Source organism: Pan troglodytes, chromosome 4, assembly GCF_028858775.2.
Source record: "Pan troglodytes isolate AG18354 chromosome 4, NHGRI_mPanTro3-v2.0_pri, whole genome shotgun sequence".
Classification (NCBI taxonomy): Eukaryota; Metazoa; Chordata; class Mammalia; order Primates; family Hominidae; genus Pan; species Pan troglodytes.
This window is the reverse complement of record NC_072402.2, coordinates 125,078,849-125,101,396: the sequence shown is the minus strand read 5'-3', so window position 1 is coordinate 125,101,396 and position 22,548 is coordinate 125,078,849. Positions and strand designations below refer to the sequence as shown.

Here is a 22,548-nt window from a genome sequence, read left to right as displayed (position 1 = left end):
TCATCTGGATTACTTCACACAGCAAGTTCTAAATCCTCGTCTTCTCTGCCTCCTTCACTTCCTCAGTCAATGTATTATCAAGATCTGTTGATTCTTATTTCACAGCATCTCACAAACTTGACTTTTCCTCCCATCCCAAATCTATCATCCCTCCAAGAAGTTCAACCACCAATGGTCTCTTCCTTTACTAAATTTGACCTGTACCCATTGATGTAGCCAATGATTCATGACTTTAATAAGTATTTATTATATATTTTATTGATGAAATGCCTTATGGGAGGTGCTGTAAATATTATAAAGAGCACTAATAGGAAGTCCTTCTGCTTAAATTCTGTATAATGTAGTTAATACCACAAATATATAGAACTTTATTATATACATATATTCTCTCTGCAGCTTTAAGTTTCATAATAATATATAACTCCATTGACTAATCAGGTAATTATGTTTTAATTACCCTGCTTGTAACACTACCAATGGAGGTAGGGATAAGCCCTTACCAAAAATAATACTGAGTGAGAAACCAGCATGTCCCCAGAATAATACCACTGCTGTGCTTGAGAGGCTCTGGGCTTTATGCATCCTAACAGTGGGGAACAAAGGTGATTAGAATGTGTGCTCTGTGGTTTGCTAATCATGGTGCTGAAGATCAAGAGTTTGATATAATTGTACTTACAGCTATTAAAAATACATATTACCCTCCAGTACTTAACATCTTCTCTTTGTTTAAAACACTTGCATTTACACTTTTTGGATAAAGATAATTTCTGGGAAATTCAAGTAGCACATTAGAGCAGAGCCAACTGGACTTAATTGTACTGCAATATCGCTGGATGGGTTTGCACTATTTTTGTGTTCCAAAAGGGACTATAAAGTCCCAGAGGATGATCTACTGTTTTGTACTTTCTACTGCAAATTGCTCATATCTAGACATTACATCATCTGCCTTCATATAACCACACCCTCCTCCAATACGGTACTAACTCTGCTCTGGTCGTGCACAGTTCTTGGTGGTCCACATGGCACTGATTTCAAACTGCCAAACTGCCTCCCCTTCCAAGATCCCCTTCCAATCATTGCAACCCACTCATCTTATTCAGTTCTTCAAGAGCATCTCAGGGGACACTACCTCTATGCAGCCTTGCCAGTTTACACCAAATTCAGGTCTCCCTTTTCAAGCCATCTACAGCAAAATTCTTTTAAATCTCATATATTTCAATACTTTAGTATATTATCTCATGCTGCTTTCCACTTCTCACTCATGGGTTCCCATGCATAAGTCCAGCTCCCCAAAATTAATGCAAATTCAAATCAGAGACAAGACCTTAGGAAGATCTTTTAATTGTGCTATTAATGTCTTCCCTGAATCTTACAATTGCACCTGCATTAGAATTAGATATATCAAGACTTTTTTCACATAATGTATATGCTATAAGACAAAGGTGACTAACACTACCTAATTTGCTAGCTATGACTAATGATTTTTACATAAAAGTAATTTCACAATCTCTTCACAAATTCTAATTTTATACATCTGACTGATAATTACAGTATATAAGGGAACTTCTCAGCAATTCTTTGTCAGGCTGCTTTCAGAACCATTACCTTTCCCAGTGGCTACACACATTAGGGTCTTCGAGATTCAGAGGTGATGCTGTCCCAATCCAGTGGCATAACAATAAACAAATAAAGCTCAGGCATGAGTTCAAAGAAATAACCATTTTTTTCTGAAGAACAACCTACAAGAAAAAAAAATCCCAATTAGAAATGCATCGAAATGACTCACACAGAATTCTTTTCAGTACAGCAATCACCAGGTACCAGTTGTCACTGGGGCTGAAATGTGCATAACAAGCCATGTATTTCAATAGCCAGGTCACCAAATTCCACGGTCCAGGAGACAGGGGTGTTTCTTATGTTGTGCAGGGTGGCTACTATTTTGTAAATTACTAAAATATGCAAATCATCATCAATTGCCAGAAGAACAAAAGCCCTTCTCATTTATGCCAGCCAATATTAAAGAAATCTACCAGAACAATTCAGAGCAACACAAGCCTCCACATTCTCTCACCTGGTGTATTTCCCTTCTAGAAGAGGAGGGCACACAGAGGTAGCTGGCCTCATTTGTTCTAGAAAATAAATGATGAAACAGAAGCTCCATCGAATCAAGAGAGAGGTACCTCAGGCTCAAACTGAGATTCATTTGATAAGTCACTCAATGCACTGAATGCCTGCTCCATCCTAGTCATCATGCAAAGACTGGATATAAAACACAGAACCAGTCCCTATCTCTGCCTGTTAAGATACTTATAATTTAGTAATCATGACATAAGTTTCTTAAACATAGTGCTTCAATTTCTCCATCTGCTGAACAGAAATGAAACCAAACATCTCACAGGGGTTTCTAAAAACTAGATTATACATAGAAAAAAAGGTAAAGCTGTTTGCAGGTCAATGTTAGAGAAAATGAACCTAAAGACTGTAAAGTAACATATTTAAAAGCTTGGAAAATAGATAGGCTGGCAAAGGAGATTGAAGAGGGTGAATGTTCCAGGCAGAGGCATCCACATGTAAGGGAGGGCCAGGTGCATTTAGGGAGTTCAAGTTAATTCATGGCAAGAGAAAGGGGACAGCTGGAGAAAGAGACAGAGGGTGAGTCGCAATGGGTTTCATAAGCCATTGTGCAGTAGGGAACTTCATCCAAGGATAACATGGAGCTAGTAAATGGTGCAGAGTGGCATTAGAAGAATGACTCTAGCTGCAAGGGGAGGCTCTTGGAGGGAGGCCAGGTAAGACATGACTGTGAGCAGATCAAGGCAGCAGCAATGGGGTTGCAGGAAGTGGAGTGGCTCTGGGAGATTTTTAGGATGCGGAATCGACAGGACTTGTCTATTGAACATGGATTAAGGGAGGGGAGGAGCTTCTGGTTTAGCCCCTTGTGGGGATTGTTAGCCCCTCGCTGATATGGGACTCATAGAAGCCCTCCTCTGTGGAGGGGAAGCTTTCAGTTCAGTTTTAGATAGGTCAAGTTGAAGGTTCCTCTGATATCATCAAGCAAAGCCACCTACAAGCATTTATTGAACACATACGATATGCTAGGACCTGCGCCAGGCCCGGGTGTGTAACACGTGTAATGGTTTGCACCTGAGAATCACACGCACTCCTGCAGCCTCTGGAATTTAGTAAGAAGGAAAAGTTTAATTGTCATACTATGTCATCTAATCATTATAAAAATGGATACAAAATTAGAAATCACTGATCCATTTCTTAATTACAAACAAAATAAGTGCCAACCTGCCTGTTGGTAAACTAGTGAAACTAGTAATAATGAGCCAGATTATTTGAGCAAAGCAGTGATTTTCTGGGTGGGAGCTAGCATTTTAAGAAGTTATACTCATTTTCCATGCCAAGAAGTTTTTAATATTCGGGAACCAAATATATTGAATAATAACTTTATGGCTTGAAAAGACAAATTTATCTTAAAACAAACAAATAAACAATAATAACAGCAAAAAACAAACAACTTTAGGAAATAGTTTATCATTCAAATTCAGGACAGATCAAATGAGGAAATATTAAATTCTTCAAAATCAAGATTCTTTAAGTATACTATGACAAGTTACCTATTGCTGACTCAACAAAGGCTAAAAGAAAATGTTTGACTTGGAATAAGGAAAAAATCATGAATTTGTAGTATAATTAAAAGATATTGTGTAAGCCATTAAAGAAGCTGTAAAATCTTAAAAAGGATATTTCAATGGTCACTAAATAATTCCAATAGATAAAGCGTAAATAGGTAACCAAAATTAACTTATAGATTAATTCAAATTATTGACATTTCTCACATGCATCATGAAGTTGTAAAATCTGAAGCTTAACATTATATAAAGAAGCTCAGACACAGTACTGAGCCATTTATGTGAATTATCTATGTAATCCTTACAGCAACTTAACTAAGAAGTAGTAGTTTTTATTGTCCCTGTTTTACAGTTGAAGCCATGTAATATACAGCTAGTGTTTTCCTCATCCATCAAAAAAATCTTTAATATATTTGGCTGTAACAAATGAGCATGGCAATTATTTCCTGTCTCATTGCTTTATCTATGTGAGGAGAAGTATTTCCCTTCAATGAAGTGTGAAATGTGTTTAACTTTCATTCTTTCCTCAAAGACATGAAGGCTGGTAAGCAGTAACCTACTCATAAACAATTACCCCAAATTGGAAAGTTTATTTCCTGAGTCATCTCAGACTCAAACCATCCATTTACCAATTAGAAATGTTTAGTCTGTAAAGTTAGAAATTGCCACAAGCCATGAATCAAAGTCCCAAAACAAGAAAGAAGTTGTGAGTTTTATTTTAATGTAAAAATATTGACACTAATCTTCTGGTTTCTCTTCTTGCTTTGTATCTGATGCGTTGCCCTGTGAAGAGGAGATGACAGAGAAAAAGCAGAATTTGGCCACCTTCTCATTGCTTTGGAAGTTCAGTATACAGAAATATCAAACTGCATTGAAAAGTCGCAGGTACCATTTTTGAAAGAAAAAATATCAGTACATTGAAAAATATGTGTGTGTGTGTATATGTGTGGATGTGTGTGTGTATTACTTGGTATCTTTGTCCCAATACATTTTCCTAATTAAAATTAGAAAATTAACTGAGCTCTAGAATAGTCTGAAAAACCAAAAAGAATTGTTTGATCAAGAGGCAAGGATCATGCAAATTCAAATAAGCTGGTTAAAACTGTTTGAGAAAATAACACAGATGTTATAGACGATGAGGAGAGAAGACATCTCACAAATATGCCAATAAGCTGTAGAGAAGTAAGAAACACAGCATTTCTCCAAATTAGGAAACATGGACTGTCCTTTCATTCTATCTTGTTTAATAAAGGCACTGAGATGCAATCAAAATCAGAAGTTGATAGGACATTTAGGCCAGGCGTGGTGGCTCACTCCTGTAGTCCCAGCACTTTGGGAGGCAGAGGCGGGTGGATCACCTGAGGTCAGGAGTTCGAAACCACCCTGGCCAACATGGTGAAACCCCGTCTCTACTAAAAAATAGAAGAAATTAGCCAGGCATGCTGGCAGGTGCCTATAATCCCAGCTACTTGGGAGGCTGAGGCAGAAGAATTGCTTGAACCTGGGAGGCGGAGGCTGCTGCAATGAGCCAAGATCGTGCCATTGCACTCCAGCCTGGGCAACAGGAGTGAAACTCTATCTCAAAAAAAAAAAAAAAGAAAAGAAAAGAAAAGAAAAGAAAAAAGAAGCAGATAGGGCATTCATTTACTTTTTCCCTATCTTCCTTGTTTTCTTCTATAGGTTTTTGTGAGTAAACATAGTCAGTACCCTTTTTCCACTATGCCTACTCTGAAGAAGGAAAGTCCAGTAAATTTACTCTTCCTCATTTCTCTCTTCTATGCTGTGTCATCGTGTCTTATAATTTTCCACTTTGGAATGCAAATGAAAACAAAATGCAATTTTTTAAAAATAGTATTATTTCAATTGAAAACAAAGGCAGTGCAGTGGTGATTTGCTTCATTAAGATAGACATTTTGAATATATTCAAATCTCTAAATTGGGTGTTGGCTACCCTCACCCACTCAGACTTCCTCTTCAAATAACTTTCCTTATGATTCCGTTTAACAAAATTTAAAATGTAAAAAAAAAAAAAGAGTCATTTGCATGAACCCCCTAGTGCCAAACTTGATTGCATTTCAGATCATTCACTTAATTATTATGGAAAAATCAAAACAAAATCAGTACAACTGATTAGCATTGCTAAAGTGCTCCTCCTATTAGAAAGGGAAACAGCCCACAGAGTTAACCCTTGCTGCCTGGGTTTTGCAGCTCCACTTGGAAGGCAAGCTTTGCTTATTCTACCACAAAAACCTCAGTAAATAATCAGGATGAATAAAATCCTTACAATGGATGAGTCTTAGTTCTGATGATAAGCAGTAGTTTCTTTATCATTGAGTTAAAGAGAAATAAATAATGGGGTGTTGACTTACTAATTTATTTTTGAAACAACAGAGGGGAAAATTATTCCAGACGATTCCTTTTGGCTCCAAAATCTATTTTCTTCCTAGAATCAATTAAGTGCACACATAGAAATAACTTCGGTACCCTCAACCAGTTTTTTCTCAAGCTCATTTTCTGCTACTCACATATCACTAAGATTCTCTCACATATCTCTAAGTTAAATTAAAACAAATTTATTGATTAAGAATAGCCACTTTTCAACAAGAGCCATCCATTTCACCTGACCACTCCATCGTGTTATCTATAAAGGATGTACTCACTGTTCCTCAAACTACTCAGAAAGGCCGGCAGAGGCAGTGTGCTAAGTTCTTCCTGGAGCTTTGAGGCCGTGAACAGGGAAGAAATGGTCCAGCTTCAGTGCATTAAAGATGTAGGATGAGTAATGCTTGCTGGTTGCCCTGAGAACAATCTCAGATGAGGACTTCCATGGAAATACTAGTTTGCTGATGAAAGGAATCCTTAAGGCATTAGCATGACTTCTCTGTTCACTGAGCAAGGCTAGTTATTCTAATAACATATTATCCAGGTATGACTATTCATTTCAAACAGTACAAGTGCTATATTTACTTTGTTTTGAGGGCCTCATGTCATTTTGCTAACATCAAACCCACAACAAGCATATTCTAAATCAAATTAAATCACATAATGGCAGGAACAGAGTATTCATTTAAGTTAAATGAGTGTGCCTACCAGCATTAATAAAAGAGAGGCCAGGTGCGGTGGCTCACTCCCATAATCCTAATACTTTGGGAAGCCGAGGTAGGAGGATGACTTGAGCCCAGGAGTTTGTGACTAGCCTCAGCAACATAGCAAGACCACATCCTTATTTAAAAAAAAAATTAGCCAGGCTTGGTGGCATGCACCTGTAGTCCCAGCTACTGAGAGGGGTGGAGTATAGGGTGAGGTAGGAGGATCGCTTGAGCCTCGGAGGTCAAGGCTGCAGTGAGCTGTGATTGTGGCACTGCATTCCAGCTGGGTGGCAGAGCAAGTCCCTGTCTAAAAAAAAAAAATATATATATATATATATATATACACATATATGTATATATATATATACACATATATGTATATATATATACACATATATGTGTATATATATATATACATATATGTGTATATATATATACTCTCAAATCTGTTTATAAACTTAAAATGGTTTTATAAACAAGCCCCCCCTCCACAAAAAAATCCCTAAACATTAGCATGAAGTGAAGTTTACTAATGGTTCTAATTCTTTGGGCACTTCACATCAAACAAAAACTGGGCAAGTCACTGACAATGTCCAGTGCTGAGCTATCCCGAAGGAGCTCACAGCCCCACATGGAAAATGGCCACAAACTGACCTATTCAATCAGCATGATGCACACCATGATTAAGACCAGAATAAGCTGCTATGGGAACAGAGACGTGGCCCTACCTACCTAAACAGCCAACCCCACGGTCATTATATAGGTGGTGTTAAGGGATAATTTGGGGAAGACCCTGGTAATTCACTCATCATCAGCTCTGGAAAATCCTCTACAATGTCTCTGTGAATCCATCACCCACAACATATGAGGGAAAAAATCTACAAACAATACTCATTAAAGATCTAAGGGCAAGAAACTATGGCAACTCCTGTGACTTGTAAAGCACAGTCTCTGCCCATAATAGCTTAAAATCTACTAAGGAAAAAATTATAATCAAAATATGATTATTTGCCAAATGAGTCCGTTTAGAGATGACTTGCCAGAGTTTTAAGAGGAGAGGAAGCCAACAAGAGCTATGAAGGCTCATGAAGAAAGTCAAACTTGAGCAGGGACTTGAAAAAGAAAGGAAACTAGAAATCACTGAGTGGCACCTCACACTAGCAATGAAACCTCACTGAGTCCACAGGAGAGGGTCTATTATCCCCATGCAGGGAATACTGAGATTAAACGTCTCCCTGGAAGTCAGACAATCAGGTAAGAGCAGATATACGAACAGGCCTGGCTGATGGCGACAATGCCTGTGACCAGCCCTCAGCATCACACCTGGATAAAAGGAAGCTTCTGAGTAAATAAAAACTCAAGGAGGGGCCACAAGGCAAAGAGAAAGATAAGAGCCAAGCCTTGAGGGTGGAGAGCAGAAGGTTTTATAACAGATTGTGAGAAGTAACGCTAGAAAGGAGGGTGGTGTTTGGTGGTGATAAAGGGCCTTCAGCACCAAGCTAAGGGGTTCAGTTTAATTCTTCCTCTCTGCAGTAGAATTTACTTGAAGTCTTTGAGCAAGGGCATTATTTGATGAAAGAGGTGTTTGGGAGATTAACAGAGAAGGTGTGCAAAAATCAACCAAGGGACCAAATCCTTTGGAGGCAAAGACAGAGCGTGGAGGTTACTGCACTCACGTGTGAAGTGGAACGACCTTCCTAGGGTGGTAGCCTAGGAATCAGAAGTGTGCGAGAAACCAATGAGAGAAAGAATCAGCAGGACTGGGAGAAATAATAGAAATTATGGTAGAGATCAAGGAGAGCTGTTTTGGGTTTAAAGCATTCTGAATCCCCTGGTTATATCTTCTGGGTTCAATCTGTTTATTTCCTACTGAGAAAACAAGTTACTTCTCTTTTTTATTAGAGAAAGAAACTTCAAACACTATTTCTTGTTCCAAACTTTGATGAATAAAATCATATTTATTTTTCCAAATTTGTCATAATTTGATACACTTCAATAACATCCCTACTCATTCTTCTCAACCTTAAGAGTCTTAATTTTCCTGGCCTGTCCACCAAAATAAAAAGCCCTCTTAGCGTTTTTATAAAGTTCACTCTTTTTTTCCTCTTTTTTTCAACGCTGCTACAGCAACCATAATTATACCCTATTATTGTAGCCAGCCTCCAAGATGGCCTCCAATGATCCCTGCCTGTGTAAGCCCTTCTCACAATGAATAAGTGGGCTTCTATAACCAACAGAATATTACAGAAATGATAAACTTCCAAACTAGGTCATAGAAGGCACTGAAATTCCCATCTCACTTCTTTGAACACCATTTCACAGGAAGCCAGCTGCTATGATATTCGGATGCTCAAGCAGCCATATGGAGAGACCAACACAGTAAGGAACTGAGGCCTCCTGCTAACAGCTGTGTGAGTGATCCATCTTGGGAGTGGATCCTCTAGCCCCTGTTAAACCTTTAGATGACTGCAGCCCTTGCTAACATACTTATTATAAACTCATGAGACCCTGAGCTAGAACCACCAGCTAAGCTACTCTCAACTTCCTAGCCCACAGAAACTGTGAGTAATAAATCTTTGTTGCTTTAGGCCACTAATTTTTGAGTTCATGTGAAGCAGCAATATATAACCAATATGCCTATGTTTAAGTATGTCATACCAAAATTAGTTTTACTTCCAAAACACCTCCTAATAATGCCCATCATTTCATTGGCATCTTTAGTAGCATTAACATACAGAAGTAACCACCTGCAATGATTCTGAAATCTTTTCTCTACATTGTAACTCCTGGCAAGAGCTCATCATCTTCTAATCACAGTTTGAGTTATTTTGTGCCAAGGGGCATAACCTCACAATGCCTGTACTTTGAGGTACATCTGCTATTCTTCCACACAGGGCACCATCCCAGATTATCTGGCCATTTAGGCATAGTCATCTAGCATGTGACTTTCTAGAAGAATTGACCTGCCTCATCATAACTTGGAGAGTTCATCATGTGCTGTGTGTAGGTCACTTATAAAATATTAAATAAATGAATTTCAGACTGTTCACTGGGTTACTTTTTCATCTACAAATAAATGTTTCTTTTATTTTTCCGCACTTGGGCTACTTTTCTATGATTATCCCTGATCAGTAATAAATAACAATTTAATTTTTAAAACTTTTTATTTTAAAATAATTTCAAATTTACTTGAAAGTTACAAAAATACCACAAAGAATGCCTGTGCATATATATATATGCATATATATGTATATGCAATGTGTGTGTTTGTGCGTATGTATATATATATACACACACATTGTATGTGTATACACACATTGTGTAAATATATATATACACATTATATATGTTTTTTGTAATCATTTAAGGGTAATTTGTGCATATCAGGCTCCTTTACTTCTAAATACTTCAGTGTGCATTTCCTAAGAATAAGGACATTTACTTGTATAATTATCGTACAATGATACACAAAAAATTTAACATTAATGCAATAGTACCAATTTAATCCATAGACCTAATTCAAATTTCATCAGCTGTTGTACTCATGTGATTACTTTAACAATTTTTCACATGGACACTTTTCAAATGCTTTGCCAATGAACAAACATTTGTTATTTCAACCAGCAAACACTGGTGAAGGCCATGTTTACCCTCAAAGAATTAACAATCTAATGTGAGAGTAGTACCACGTAGATGGTAATGACAGGGCAATGTAAAATGTGATTAGGGTCAAAGGAGGATTACAAAACATGTATGGGCATTCAGAAAGCACTTACAACCAGTGAATGGGGATAACAGATAGCATTATTGAAGACTCCACAGAAAAGGTCTTTAAGAAACTTTTTGCTGGGTAGATGGAGCAGTATAGGCAGAGGAATCAGTAAGAGGGAAGGCAGGAGAAAGTGAGTGCTCAGAGGAAAGGCAAAGAGGCAGGATTGTTTGAAGCACAGTGTGAAAGTGAGTGGGAAAGGAAGTTTAGGGCCAGATCAGGAATGGCAATGAATATTATGGCTTGAGATTTACTCAAGGTGAAACATCCAAACACCTCATGAGACCTCAGGCAGTTCAACAGTGAAGGAATCTGAGAAAAATGACCCAGAAAATGGAACATGATCAAACCAGGAGGAAAAGAAGACTTAGGGCTTTTTTGTTCTTTTAACCAAAAGCATTATTATTATTTTTTTTTTTTTGCAAAAGCGCTAATTGAAGAAGCTGAAAGATTTCCACTTTGACCAATCCTCTGATGATACAAGCAGGGGAAAAAATCCAATCACAACAGAATAAATGACAAAAGAAGGCAATTTCCTTGAGAAAAGAAAAGTCAAATTATAATAAGGAGAAGGAGGAGCAAATATAATTCTCTGACATGTAGCAGGGTACTTGAGCATCATCAGATTCTTCAGTCTTTCCCTTCCCATGGTAGGGGGAGGACAGGGACACTGAGAGGAAGCCTGAGTACAGGCAAGGTCCCTCTCTCGGGAAGATCCTTTTCAGTGGCGTCTGCAGCAACGGTCAGAAGGATGCTAACAGATATTCTGCCCCCATCACTGGCATGACAAGGGGCACCTACATGTCATCTGCTCTCCTATCTTTGGGTCATTAAGCTGACCTTCAAATACTGAAACATTCACTATTAGGACACAGATGAGCAATCCAAGTTAAGCCTTCCTTTCCTCAAAGGTCAAAAGAAAACCCCATAGAGGAACAAAGACCTGATGAGGAAAAGAATTTCTGTAAAACCAAAATCTTAGAAAATTTTCCTGTCAACTAAATCTATCCAGATTCCATTAAGGCAAGCATGAGCACACACATGCATGAACACGCACACACACACATACATACACACACACATACATACACACACACATACACACACACACACCCTGAGCATTCCTCTAACAGGATACAGAAATTTGAGTTTTTAAACATTTACTTGGCTCCCAAGAGTTTCTAGAGCAATACATATGTCCAGAATCCACAGAGCTCTTGTGTAAGAAATAGTAGAACAGAATGTTAGAGTTGAAGGCCTTCATGGAGTCCAATCAAAATCCTTTCATTTTATGGATAAAATAATAGAAGGTCAAGTTAAGATGACTTGGCCATGATCACAGAGCTCATTTGTAGGTGGCTCAACACTAGAACCCAGAACTCAGTTCTCTTAACTTATAGTCAAATCACCTGTCCATCAGGTAAAACAGTCTCAGTCTTTCTAAAATAACACTTCACCTGTGCATTGTAGCAATAAACGCTTCTTGTAATGCATATTCACTAAAAGTTAGATACTCTAAGAGACTAAGCTACTTCCTGGTCAAAACTGAATATGTGAATTGGAAAGTACAAAAGATATTTCCATATTTACACTGTACAGATGTTTTGAATAATCAGTGACATTTGTGACTCAACTGCCATTCTTCCCAGTGGACTCAGTTCTGAACCACTAACCCAGACCAGGAAGCAGAGTGACCACAGGTATCTCGCAGCAGGCATTGCCACAAAAGAATCTGAACACATTTATCCTCATGGTTTTAAGCCCACATTGTCAAAGGCTTTGAAGATTTGAGGCAAAATGCGAGGAAACTGCTGAGGAAGTATAAGTAGGTAAAAGAATGTCAGTATTCAAAGCTGCATTTGGTCAGGATATTCAGGAGAAAATGCTTGGGCAGCCTCACCTCCCACTTCCACTTCCTGGCCAATCGCATATGTATGCAAATATACAAAGCCACAACCCAAATCCCATCTTTATGACTCTTAAAATGGGGCTTTGTTTCAGTAGATAAAGTGCCACATGCTGAATTAGCAACACCACTTCCTGTGGTATCTAGACTGATCTTTCACTCAAGAAATGACCCTGTCTGACCCTAATGGTTGGAGAACAATCTCATATTGTTAGGAAATCGAGTGTCATTTTCCATATTACTTCCTTCATTCACATCATCCATAATTATCTCTTCTAATTTCCCTGTGTCTCCTGGTTTGTCCTTCCCTGCCATTTTTAGTGAAATTCAGGACCTGATGCCATGGGGGCAGGTGGAGACAATGACAGGGGTAAATTCTAGTCTGATGCAGCATCAAACTGATCACTCACAGGTTACTGGCTCCCTCTCTGTTTTATTTCCTTTTCAGAAACATCAGTCAGGAAAGCAGCTTTCATGGCACGCAAACTTATAATGAGAGTGATATTTTCTCTTTGCTTTTCTTATAAACCTCCAGAATGCCTAAGATTCATCGACTTTTGTGTGAACATAGCCTTTAGCAGAAAGCTGGTCCAACACTCTAATTTTACAGATGATGATGCTGTGGTCTGGAGAAATTAAAAGTATGCCCAAGGTCACAAAGCTATTTTCTAAATGGCTTCTCCTTAGGCCACTATTAGCCAAAATTCAAGATCCTGTCAGTTTGTCTTGCCCAATAATATGAATTGCTATACGCAAAGATAATAAAGATGCAATTACTTTCTTTCTGTGGCTGATGCCACTGTTAATAGAGTACAAATATAGAGATAATTGGCCCTAGGGTGCTTATAAAAGTTTAACGGTAAAAAATTGATTAGTTAGCCAAAGACTTTAATAAGGCAACTTGTGAGTGCTCCTTTTCATTCCCAGGAGGAAGAGCTCGCAGTGAATTATGTCTACTCAATCTATGCATCAAAGGAGCAGATTAGATACAAGCATGGTAGAAGTTTTGCCAATGGCCATGTGAAAGAGCTGATGGAAGGTAAACTGACATCTCCTAATTTCCTCAGTGCAATGATGCCTTCTTTGTTCTCTGCAGTATCCTCAGTACCTAAAACAGCACCCAGCACAGCAAATGAATGAATGAATCTAAACAAAGACATAGAGACGAGTCCACTATGTAAATCTGAACAAATAATTTAAGAAAAGAAAAACTAGTTTAAAGAAGAAAAGCAAGGCCAGGCACAGTGGCTCATGCCTGTAATCCTAATACCTTGGGAGGCCGAGGTAGGTGGATCACTTGAGGTCAAGAGTTCAAGACCAGACTGGCCAACATGGTAAAACCCTGTCTCTACTAAAAATACAAAAATTAGCCAGGCATGGTGGCAGATGTCTGTAATCCCAGCTATTTGGGAGGCTGAAGCAGGAGAATCACTTGAACCCGGGAAGCAGGGGTTGCAGTGAGCCAAGATCATACCACTGCACTCCAGCCTGGGCAACAGAGCCAGACTCCATCAAGAAAGAAAGAGAGAAAGGAAGGGATGGAGGAAGGGAGGGAGGGAGGGAGGGAGGGAGGGAGGTAATGAAAGAGAGAAGGAAAGAAAAGGGTTTGGAACAAGATTTAGAATTGGTGAGTTTGACAAATAAAAGTTTATTGAAAAATGTATATTTCAAGTCACAGGTTTTTCAGGAATTAGCAATTTTTATATACCATTAGGCAATTGTGCATTGCTTATGTACCGTAAAAATATTCTCTTCTGTTATTTTTTAAAAGTTCTGGGAAAGGAGTTTGAGTTTGTTTGTTTGCTTGCAATTGGGCATACATAGTTTTACAACTTTATAGGCTTACCAGCATTTTAGTTTTTCCTCCCCTCATTCTCAGCCAATTATGTTTGATCTGCTTATTGGCAGTGTTTTTCATTAACCTATTTTTTTATGTTTAACTCAATTTTTCAATGGCAAGATTGTTGGAGAGTTCTCATCTCTTACTTCATGCATTTTTAAGCTTTGTATATTCTAGGATGATTTTACAAGTTTTTAAAGCATATCATCTGGCTACTTCATCTGCTTTTCAAAGTTCTTGTAGATGCATTTTTAGCCAGTGATGCCAACCATGGCTACTTGGTATGTTCCCATGATTTAAAACTGTTTATCATTTTTTATCTTAGCAAAAACTTCTATCAGGGATGAGGAAATGGCCACTTTTTTGGTTGGATATTCCTGAAAACATCATCAAGTTTTTATCCCTCAGTTTGACTTTTTACTGTAAAGATAAAATGGGTGTGTTAGGTCAGGCTGCTGCAACCAAGTGCCATAAACAGGGTGCCTTAAAAACAGCAGAAACTTATTTCTCACAGTTCTGGAGGCTGGAAGTCCAGAATCAAGGCGCTGGCAGATTCAGTGTCTGGGGAGGGGCTGCTTCCTGATTCATAGATGGTGCCTTCTCCTTGTGTTCTCACATGGTGCAAGGCGCAAGGCAGCACTCTGAGGTCTCTTTTATAAGGGCACTAATCATATTTACTGATCCCATTACTGAGAGCAAAGTTTCAAAACCAATGTCAAGAAACACTAACTTTGACTAGTTTTTCAGTTTGATCAGTTCATCCTTTTTACCAATCAACTCAATTCCTCCTCCACACTGTCACCAATGCTTTAAAAACACAAGTCAGAACATCACACTCCCCCCTCACTTTTTTTTTTATTATACTTTAAGTTCTAGGGGGTACATGTGCACAACATGCAAGTTTGTTACATATGTATACATGTACCATGTTGGTTTGCTGCACCCATTAACTCGTCATTTACATTAGGTATTTCTCCTAATGCCATCCCTCCCCCATGACAGGGGACACATGACAGGCCCTGGTGTGTGATGCTCCCCACCCTGTGTCCAAGTGTTCTCATTGTTCAATTCCCACGTATGAGTGAGAACACGGGGTGTTTGGTTTTCTGTCCTTGTGATAGTTTGCTCAGAATGATGGTTTCCAGCTTCATCCATGTCCCTGCAAAGGACATGAACTCATCCTTTTTTATGGCTGCATAGTATTCCGTGGTGTGTATGTGCCACATTTTCTATGTAGAAAGCTGAAACTGGATCCCTTCCTTACACCTTATAAAAAAATTAATTCAAGATGGATTAAATGTTAGACCTAAAACCATAAAAACCCTAGAAGAAACCTAGGCAATACCATTCAGGACATAGGCATGGGCACAGACTTCATGACTAAAACACCAAAAGCAATGGCAACAAAAGCCAAAATTGACAAATGGGATCTAATTAAACTAAAGAGCTTCTGCACAGCAAAAGAAACTACCATCAGAGCGGACACGCAGAATGGGAGAAAATTTTTGCAATCTACCCATCTGACAAAGGGCTAATATCCAGAATCTACAAAGAACTTTAACAAATTTACAAGAAAAAAACAAACAACCCCACACTCCCCTTCTTAAAAGCTTTTGAGAGCTTGCCTTTTAGGTAAAATTCAAACTGGCATTTAAGACTCAAGATATCTGAGTCCAGCCTCATCACTCAACAAACTCATGTATATGTCACTTGAACAATTCTCAGGTACTTGATTTTCCCCAAACACTAGAGGTTTTCACTCCTCTGTCTTCGCCCATGCTGTTCCTTCTTGGAATGCCCTTAACTATCTGGTCAACTTAATTCTCACTCATTCTTTAAGGATCAACTGTCACTTTCTTTTAGAAGAGCTCCCTGGCTAACCTTGTCATTCTTCTTCTTTGCTCCTGTAACACCCTGAAACATCCCAAGAGTAGCTGATGTGTTCTTCGTCAGAGTAGTAACACACACCACACCGCTCATCTCTCCACTAGCTACCAAACTCCTTAATGTCAGAATGGTACACTGTTCATCTCTACATGTTCTTGGTATTCTTGAATGAATGTATGGCCCACAGGAAAAATAAAGCTCAGAATATGCAAATCACTTGTTCTGGAACCCTGAAATCATTATTCTTAATATTTAAAAGGCAGAAATGGAAGGTCAAGATTATCATTTAATTGCTAATATACAACTGCAGTGGAAAATCCTAGAGTTGTAACAAAATGATTGCAATACCAGTGATTATAAATATGGAAAAACACTGAAAGTTTTGTTTGGGGGATATTTGTTTTAATTAGAGATAAAAAATATATAGTCTCTGAAAAGAACGTATGGGCACTTTCAATGGCTTAATTAATAGTTAATCATTCTGTAAATTCATTTAAAGCTTAAGGCTTTCTACTCATTAGCCTTCCTGTATTGTCAATAATTGGACCTGCTCAAACATGGCTGCATTGGTGATGATTCTTGCAGGCATGGTATTCATATCAGCTGAGGGCAAGGTGAGGTGACTATGAGCAAACATTTGACAGCAGCAAGGGAGCATCCAGGAGGGGCTGGGAGTCATGCAGCAGAAGCCAGCAGGAAGTAATAAAGCAAGATAAGGAGGCAGAGCAAAGGTGCAATGGCACCAAACTTATATGGCAGACTTTTGTTGCACTAAAGCGTCTTCTGAAGTGTTGCATCTCCATTGATAAAAAGCACAATTCCTGGGGCCTGCCTGTGGGCCTGGTACAGGGACCCATTTCAGCAAACTTCACCAGAAAGAACAATGTGTGGGAATATACCCTAGGATGAACCTTCAGTAATTAGCAGATTGCTACGGTCTACAGCAACTGAAAGACTGCTCTGCTTCAACATGTTCTTGGAGTGTTAGATTAGCACACTTTAGAAAATAAAAAGATTTTTATTACAAACTGATTCAAAATATATGCTTGAAATATAGACAGAAAGAAAAAGGGTTATTTTGTTTTGGTTTTTTTTTTAAGACAGGGTCTCACTCTGTCACCCAGGCTGGAGTGCAGTGACACAATCACAGCTCACCGCCGCCTCAACCTCCCAAACTGAATGGATCCTCTCACCTCAGCCTCCTGAGTAGCTGGGACTACACATGCATTCCAACACACCTGGCTAATTTTTGTATTTTTGTAGAGACGGGTCTCATCATATTGCCCATGCTGGTCTTGAACTCCTGGGCTCAAGCAATTCACCTCTATCAGCCTCCAAAAGTTCTGGGATTACAGCCATGGGCCACCACGCCCGGCAAGATTCATATATTTTTAAGTTTTAATTTTGAGAAGGAATTAAGATCTGTGATGGTCTTTGATGAAGGTCACATTGTGACTATAAATTTTAAAATATATTAATGGACCCCAAATGTACATAAGTGTTTGTATATTACCCAAATAAGGCAAGAATTTCCTTTATGCACAGGTGGGCATAAATGCACACCAAGTATAATGTTAAAAATAAATACATAAATAAACTGGAACATTAATATCAAGATAATTACAGTTTTTATGGGGAAAAAACCTTTAATTTTAAGCAGGTTCTGATAACTCTTTAAGGGCAATTTGAACTAAGGAAGCTAAAGGTTTTTGAACTAACACTGAGTTCTGAACTCAGCAGGGCCACAAGCTTTGCAACCTCTGACATTTTCGTTAATCTCTTCTGTTCTTGTCCTCATCAAATGTCATTTCCCTGTTGCCTTTATTATAAATTCTCTCCCTCAGCTCCTTTTTTTTAAGATTCAAAGTCTTTAATAGCAGTATCTTCATTTTACCGCAAATATTGGAAACAACAGCAGCCAAAAGCACTTAAAATTAAGTGCACCCCATCACAATGAATACATTCATTTCCTTCTTATAAAGACAGTTTCCATAAACTATATTACTGTCATTTGTTCAAGATTTTAAACTTCCTAATCATTTAACTTAAACAGGAAAATAAAATCTAATGAACGTAAACCATACATGAAGAATATCTCAATTGAAGAATCTATGAAGGGTGGAAATAGTTCCTGCCTGGAATATATTTTTCCTATCCCGCTAATTTGAAAGAGCCTATGATTCATTCCTAAAATTCCCTTAGTCCAACATGTAAGCCTCCCTAATTGTTTGAAATTCAAACCATTACATAAGCTTTCTGTCAACTTACTTCTCTCTTTGCAATAATTTATTTTCTCATCTAAGATCTACTTAACAGTGTGTTCAGGACATAAGTAAAAATTCTCTAGTCTTTTCACTAGAAACTGCATAGAAATCTCTAACGGAACCAACTCTCCACATCCTTCATCTGATATTTCTCCATTGCCTTGGGCTGCTGGTCATCTTTTGACATAACCAATCCCACCTCTTCAACTAGACTGTTGGGTCCTTGAAAGCAGAGCCCATGGTTTTGTCTTGTCTCCTATTCTACTCCTCCCTGACTTCTACTTCTCTCCCCATCTGCAAGAATATATAGATGATCAATATACGGTTGCTAAGTAAGAACAATACCAGGATCTATAAAGTCATGAAACATTAAAGTATATTGAGCACTTGAGGAGAGTCAAGAGATCATATCCTGTGAGTCCCAGACAACCGATCCAGAGGGGTGAGGTGGGAGAGAAATAACAGAGTGGGATCCATAACTGGGGAGAACAGATGCCTCAGCAGGCAGCCTGGGTAACTGAGAAACAATCCCTGAAGTGACCTATTCCGCCAGGAGGTGGCGCTTCAGCTCAGGGCCGCCCTTGGTTGGCCAACTTTCCACTTCATCTTCAAGGCATCTCCCCGAACCTACAGAAATATCTCCCCACCAGCAATGGAACCGAAAGTAAAACATGAGGTGTATCATCCCAGAAAGTCTTGCCCTTCTTAGGAAAAACTATAAGGAAGTTATTCTGAATCTTATTTAAAGAAAAGCTTTACTTTTTCAGCAATTGAATAATCCTGAGGGAGGTGTCTGCCTGACCACAAGTCTTCCCCAATGTATCTGGGAGTTCTCACTTTTAGATACAAGGTGTATATAGGGGTGGTTTCTTAAAACAAATTTTAATGTGGCAAAATCTGAGTCTGTACATTGCTGATTTTACATTTAGCAAGAAACATGTTTAACATCAATGGAGGAAAAGGTTGTCTAAATGGATAAAGGTAGTAAAAAGTGAATTGTAAATATTGTTTCAGACGAGAAAACAAATATGAAGTGCCATAAAGGTTAGTACTGTTTTTATATGTGTCCGTGCATATAAGTGTGTACAAATGTTAAATACACACAAATTACATTTTAGGCTAATCGGATGAGTAGGTTAAGTTTATGCTTTATTAACACAAGAATTGAAATTATAATTAAATCTTGATTCTTCTCCATAAATCATATGCTTTATGGGTCAGGTTAAGAGAATCTAGTCAACTACAAATTCTCTTAGAGGTACCCTGAAAACTCAGAAGTATGCATTTGGAGAAAGATAATAAAGCAATAATCTTACAAAGTGGATCTATGGCTACATGGAATTAGAAAAAAACAAAAAAATTATCTCTGGGATATAGATGTGGCTTCCAAATCTACACGATCCCATAGAGCCGTGTCAGAAAGACAGCCATCCTTTCCCAAGAGCCCCAGGGTCACAGAGAACCAGCCTTCACAATCCAGGAAGAGCTAAAGAGAAAGTTTTCAGCTGTGTGTTCTTGCTGTTGAGAACGTATACTTTTTCTACCTGTCCCAAGTCATTAAATTCTTAGATTAATTTCCTTTAATGATGAGCCAGATTCATGTTCATCATTTAAAAAGAAAGAAAAACAACCTTAATGAAGACATTTGCCTTAGAAACTGCCACAATCAAAGACAGACCTTTTCAGATGTAATTAAATTTTTTTCAAGATAATTTATCTTATTAAAATATGGTAATTTACCATGGTTTCAGGTTATCTGAAACCTTTCTAAGATTGAAAGCTATAGTTAATTTCTTGCTATAAGCAGTAAAATTGAACCTAAGAGAGTCAGAGAACATTTTACATTTACAAAAGCACACAAAAGCTAAAACTGTTTATTTATATCCAAGGTACTTATAGGAAACTGGTTGTACCCCAGGATTCTGCATATGGTTTGGTATTGGAGTGCAAAGCACAACCCAGAAAGAACATAACTGTCCTGGCTAAAAGGATCCAACCTTCCCTCTGAGGCATCCTTGCTGATAAGAACTTCAGAAGAAAGTCCTTACAGAGATGTAAGTTTTTACCACATCAGTATGCCCAATTCAAAACTCTGTGCGATTGGGGGTTTAATGAAGCACTTTGTTATTCTCTGAAACAAAAATGAAAAAATAGAGACAGTTCTTCAGGCTTAATTACCACATCTGTTATTAGGCCCTTTACTGTGATTGACTGGAGTGTATGTCGGACACGGTGCCAAAAAGCTCCCCATAAAAGCAGCTTCCTGCTCACTGCCTGAATGGCATTGGTCTCTGTTATGACCAGGATTTCTATGGCAAACAAGCAAAGCCTGGTGCCCACAAGCCACTGTGCCAGCTGAAGGCACTTTTTCCTGGTGCCAGTTAAGATAGAAGTGGGACCTGGGCTGCTTGCTCTGACTTCCATCCCTCTTTGCCTTCTCTCCCTCCTTCAAAACTGACCATGCTTCCCTGGAGACCATGAAAAGGAGGCACAGGGAGAGAGGAAGGAGCAAGGCGAGATGAGGTGGGGGCTGAGCTGTGGTTTTGTTAGGATGCCTACTTGCACACATTAAAATTAGGAGTTGTGATGGGATGCTGCTGATTTAAAGCATTTCCTAGCTCCTGCGGTAATTATGACTTTTTAAAGTGCACGCAACACTGAGAAGCTGGCTTCTCTGGATATCTAGTCCCTTAGATGATTGAGGCCCTGTGAATAAAAATGATTCTTTTTGAAGACCATCACCAAATGAGATTTCAGGAATTTAACACTGCATTCTGTAACATGCATATTAGAGAAACTTACTGCCAGCCTTCCTTGACATCAGTAAAACTATTCTCCGACTTCTTCAAGCCTATACATAGGCGAGTGAGGGATCTACTAATTAAACTACAGTTCATTTGAAAAGAGTTCTCTTTATGAAGTATGTCATCATTCAACTTCTTAAAACTGCAAATTCCAGACACAGTTCTCTGTATTCCTGAGTCAATTTACTGTGCAGGCAGCAGCACAGGGACAATTATTGGCACACAAAACCATTTTTCATACCAGACGTACAAGCATAAAAGCAAACACCTCACATCTGAACACATGCTGGGTAGGAAAATACTCAAATACTCACCTAACTCAAAACTGTCTGTCTAAAGTAAACAGCAGCCCTATGGCTCAGAAGTCCACAGCTGTGACATAAGTAAAGAGAAAAGACTAAAACTTACATAACATTTAAATATATGCTTCTGGAACTGCCAAGTGTAAAGAAGAATGTCCTTCAGGCTGTCTCTGTATTTAGTTTGCTCTTCAAGATGAGATTGTATGAATTTATGATGTACTCCCCAGTTGCTTTTTTATACTAAGCAATATCTACAGTGTTTGGATGTGTAGTTACTATTAAATGGTGATTTTTGTACACAGAATATAATCCAGAAATAATAGTGAGTAAAGTATAAGAAACTGGCAGGGAGGAAAAGGATTTTCAATTAGAAGCATTTTACCAACACTTAATAGAAATAAGAGGAATATATTGTGTTTTCTAAAAGGGAATGAACATTTATAAAAAGTCACTGTCTATATACTTGGAGAAGTTTCAGGCATGGAATATTATGTCTTTGGGAGGGGGACTGAGGTTCCTTAGAGGTTCAGCTAGGGGCCTGCTCACTTTTCAGCAATCTTTCCAGCCTGAGGACAAAAGGAGGGTGCTTTAGGAAGTAGATCTCAGCCTTCTTAGACAAATGGCAGTCCAGTTTGGTGTCACAGACTCCTTGCAAGTCTTGATTGCTAAAGAACCCACTCATATGCCCCAGACATTCTGAAACCTGCCCTTTCTCTCCTTAGCCCCTATAGTACAAATGATTGAGGCTATTTTCAAACTAAGTGTTTCCCTCACTCCCTCTTTTCTTTTTATCCATAAATGAGCCTTTGTGATCTCCCTGAGAAGAAGAGAAGAGAATGATAGAGCATGGTGAAAGTGGAATCAACCAATTCCCAAGTAATAAAAAGGCCACTCTCCAAACAAGTAAAAAAGAGACATCTCAGAGCAAAATCCCTTCAAAGAGAAATTTCTACAAGTAATGGTTTTTGTGGTATTACAGAGAAAGGGGCTATCCTTAAAAAAAAATCTAAAAGCAATTGGCAATGATTCTTGGATATGATACTAAAAGC

General features: G+C 38.5%; 1 protein-coding gene across 3 annotated transcripts in view; it reads right to left on the bottom strand.

Annotated features, from left to right (window-relative positions):
- Positions 1–22,548, bottom strand: part of MEGF10 (multiple EGF like domains 10) — a 187,821-nt gene that overhangs the window by 145,926 nt on the left and 19,347 nt on the right. For all 3 annotated transcript variants that reach the window (XM_016953721.4, XM_001158953.7, XM_024356719.3), the window contains exon 2: positions 1,606–1,739. In XM_016953721.4, the coding sequence (XP_016809210.2) occupies positions 1,606–1,721 (116 nt within the window). In that variant the 5' untranslated portion in view covers positions 1,722–1,739. The remainder of the gene's footprint in view (positions 1–1,605; positions 1,740–22,548) is intronic.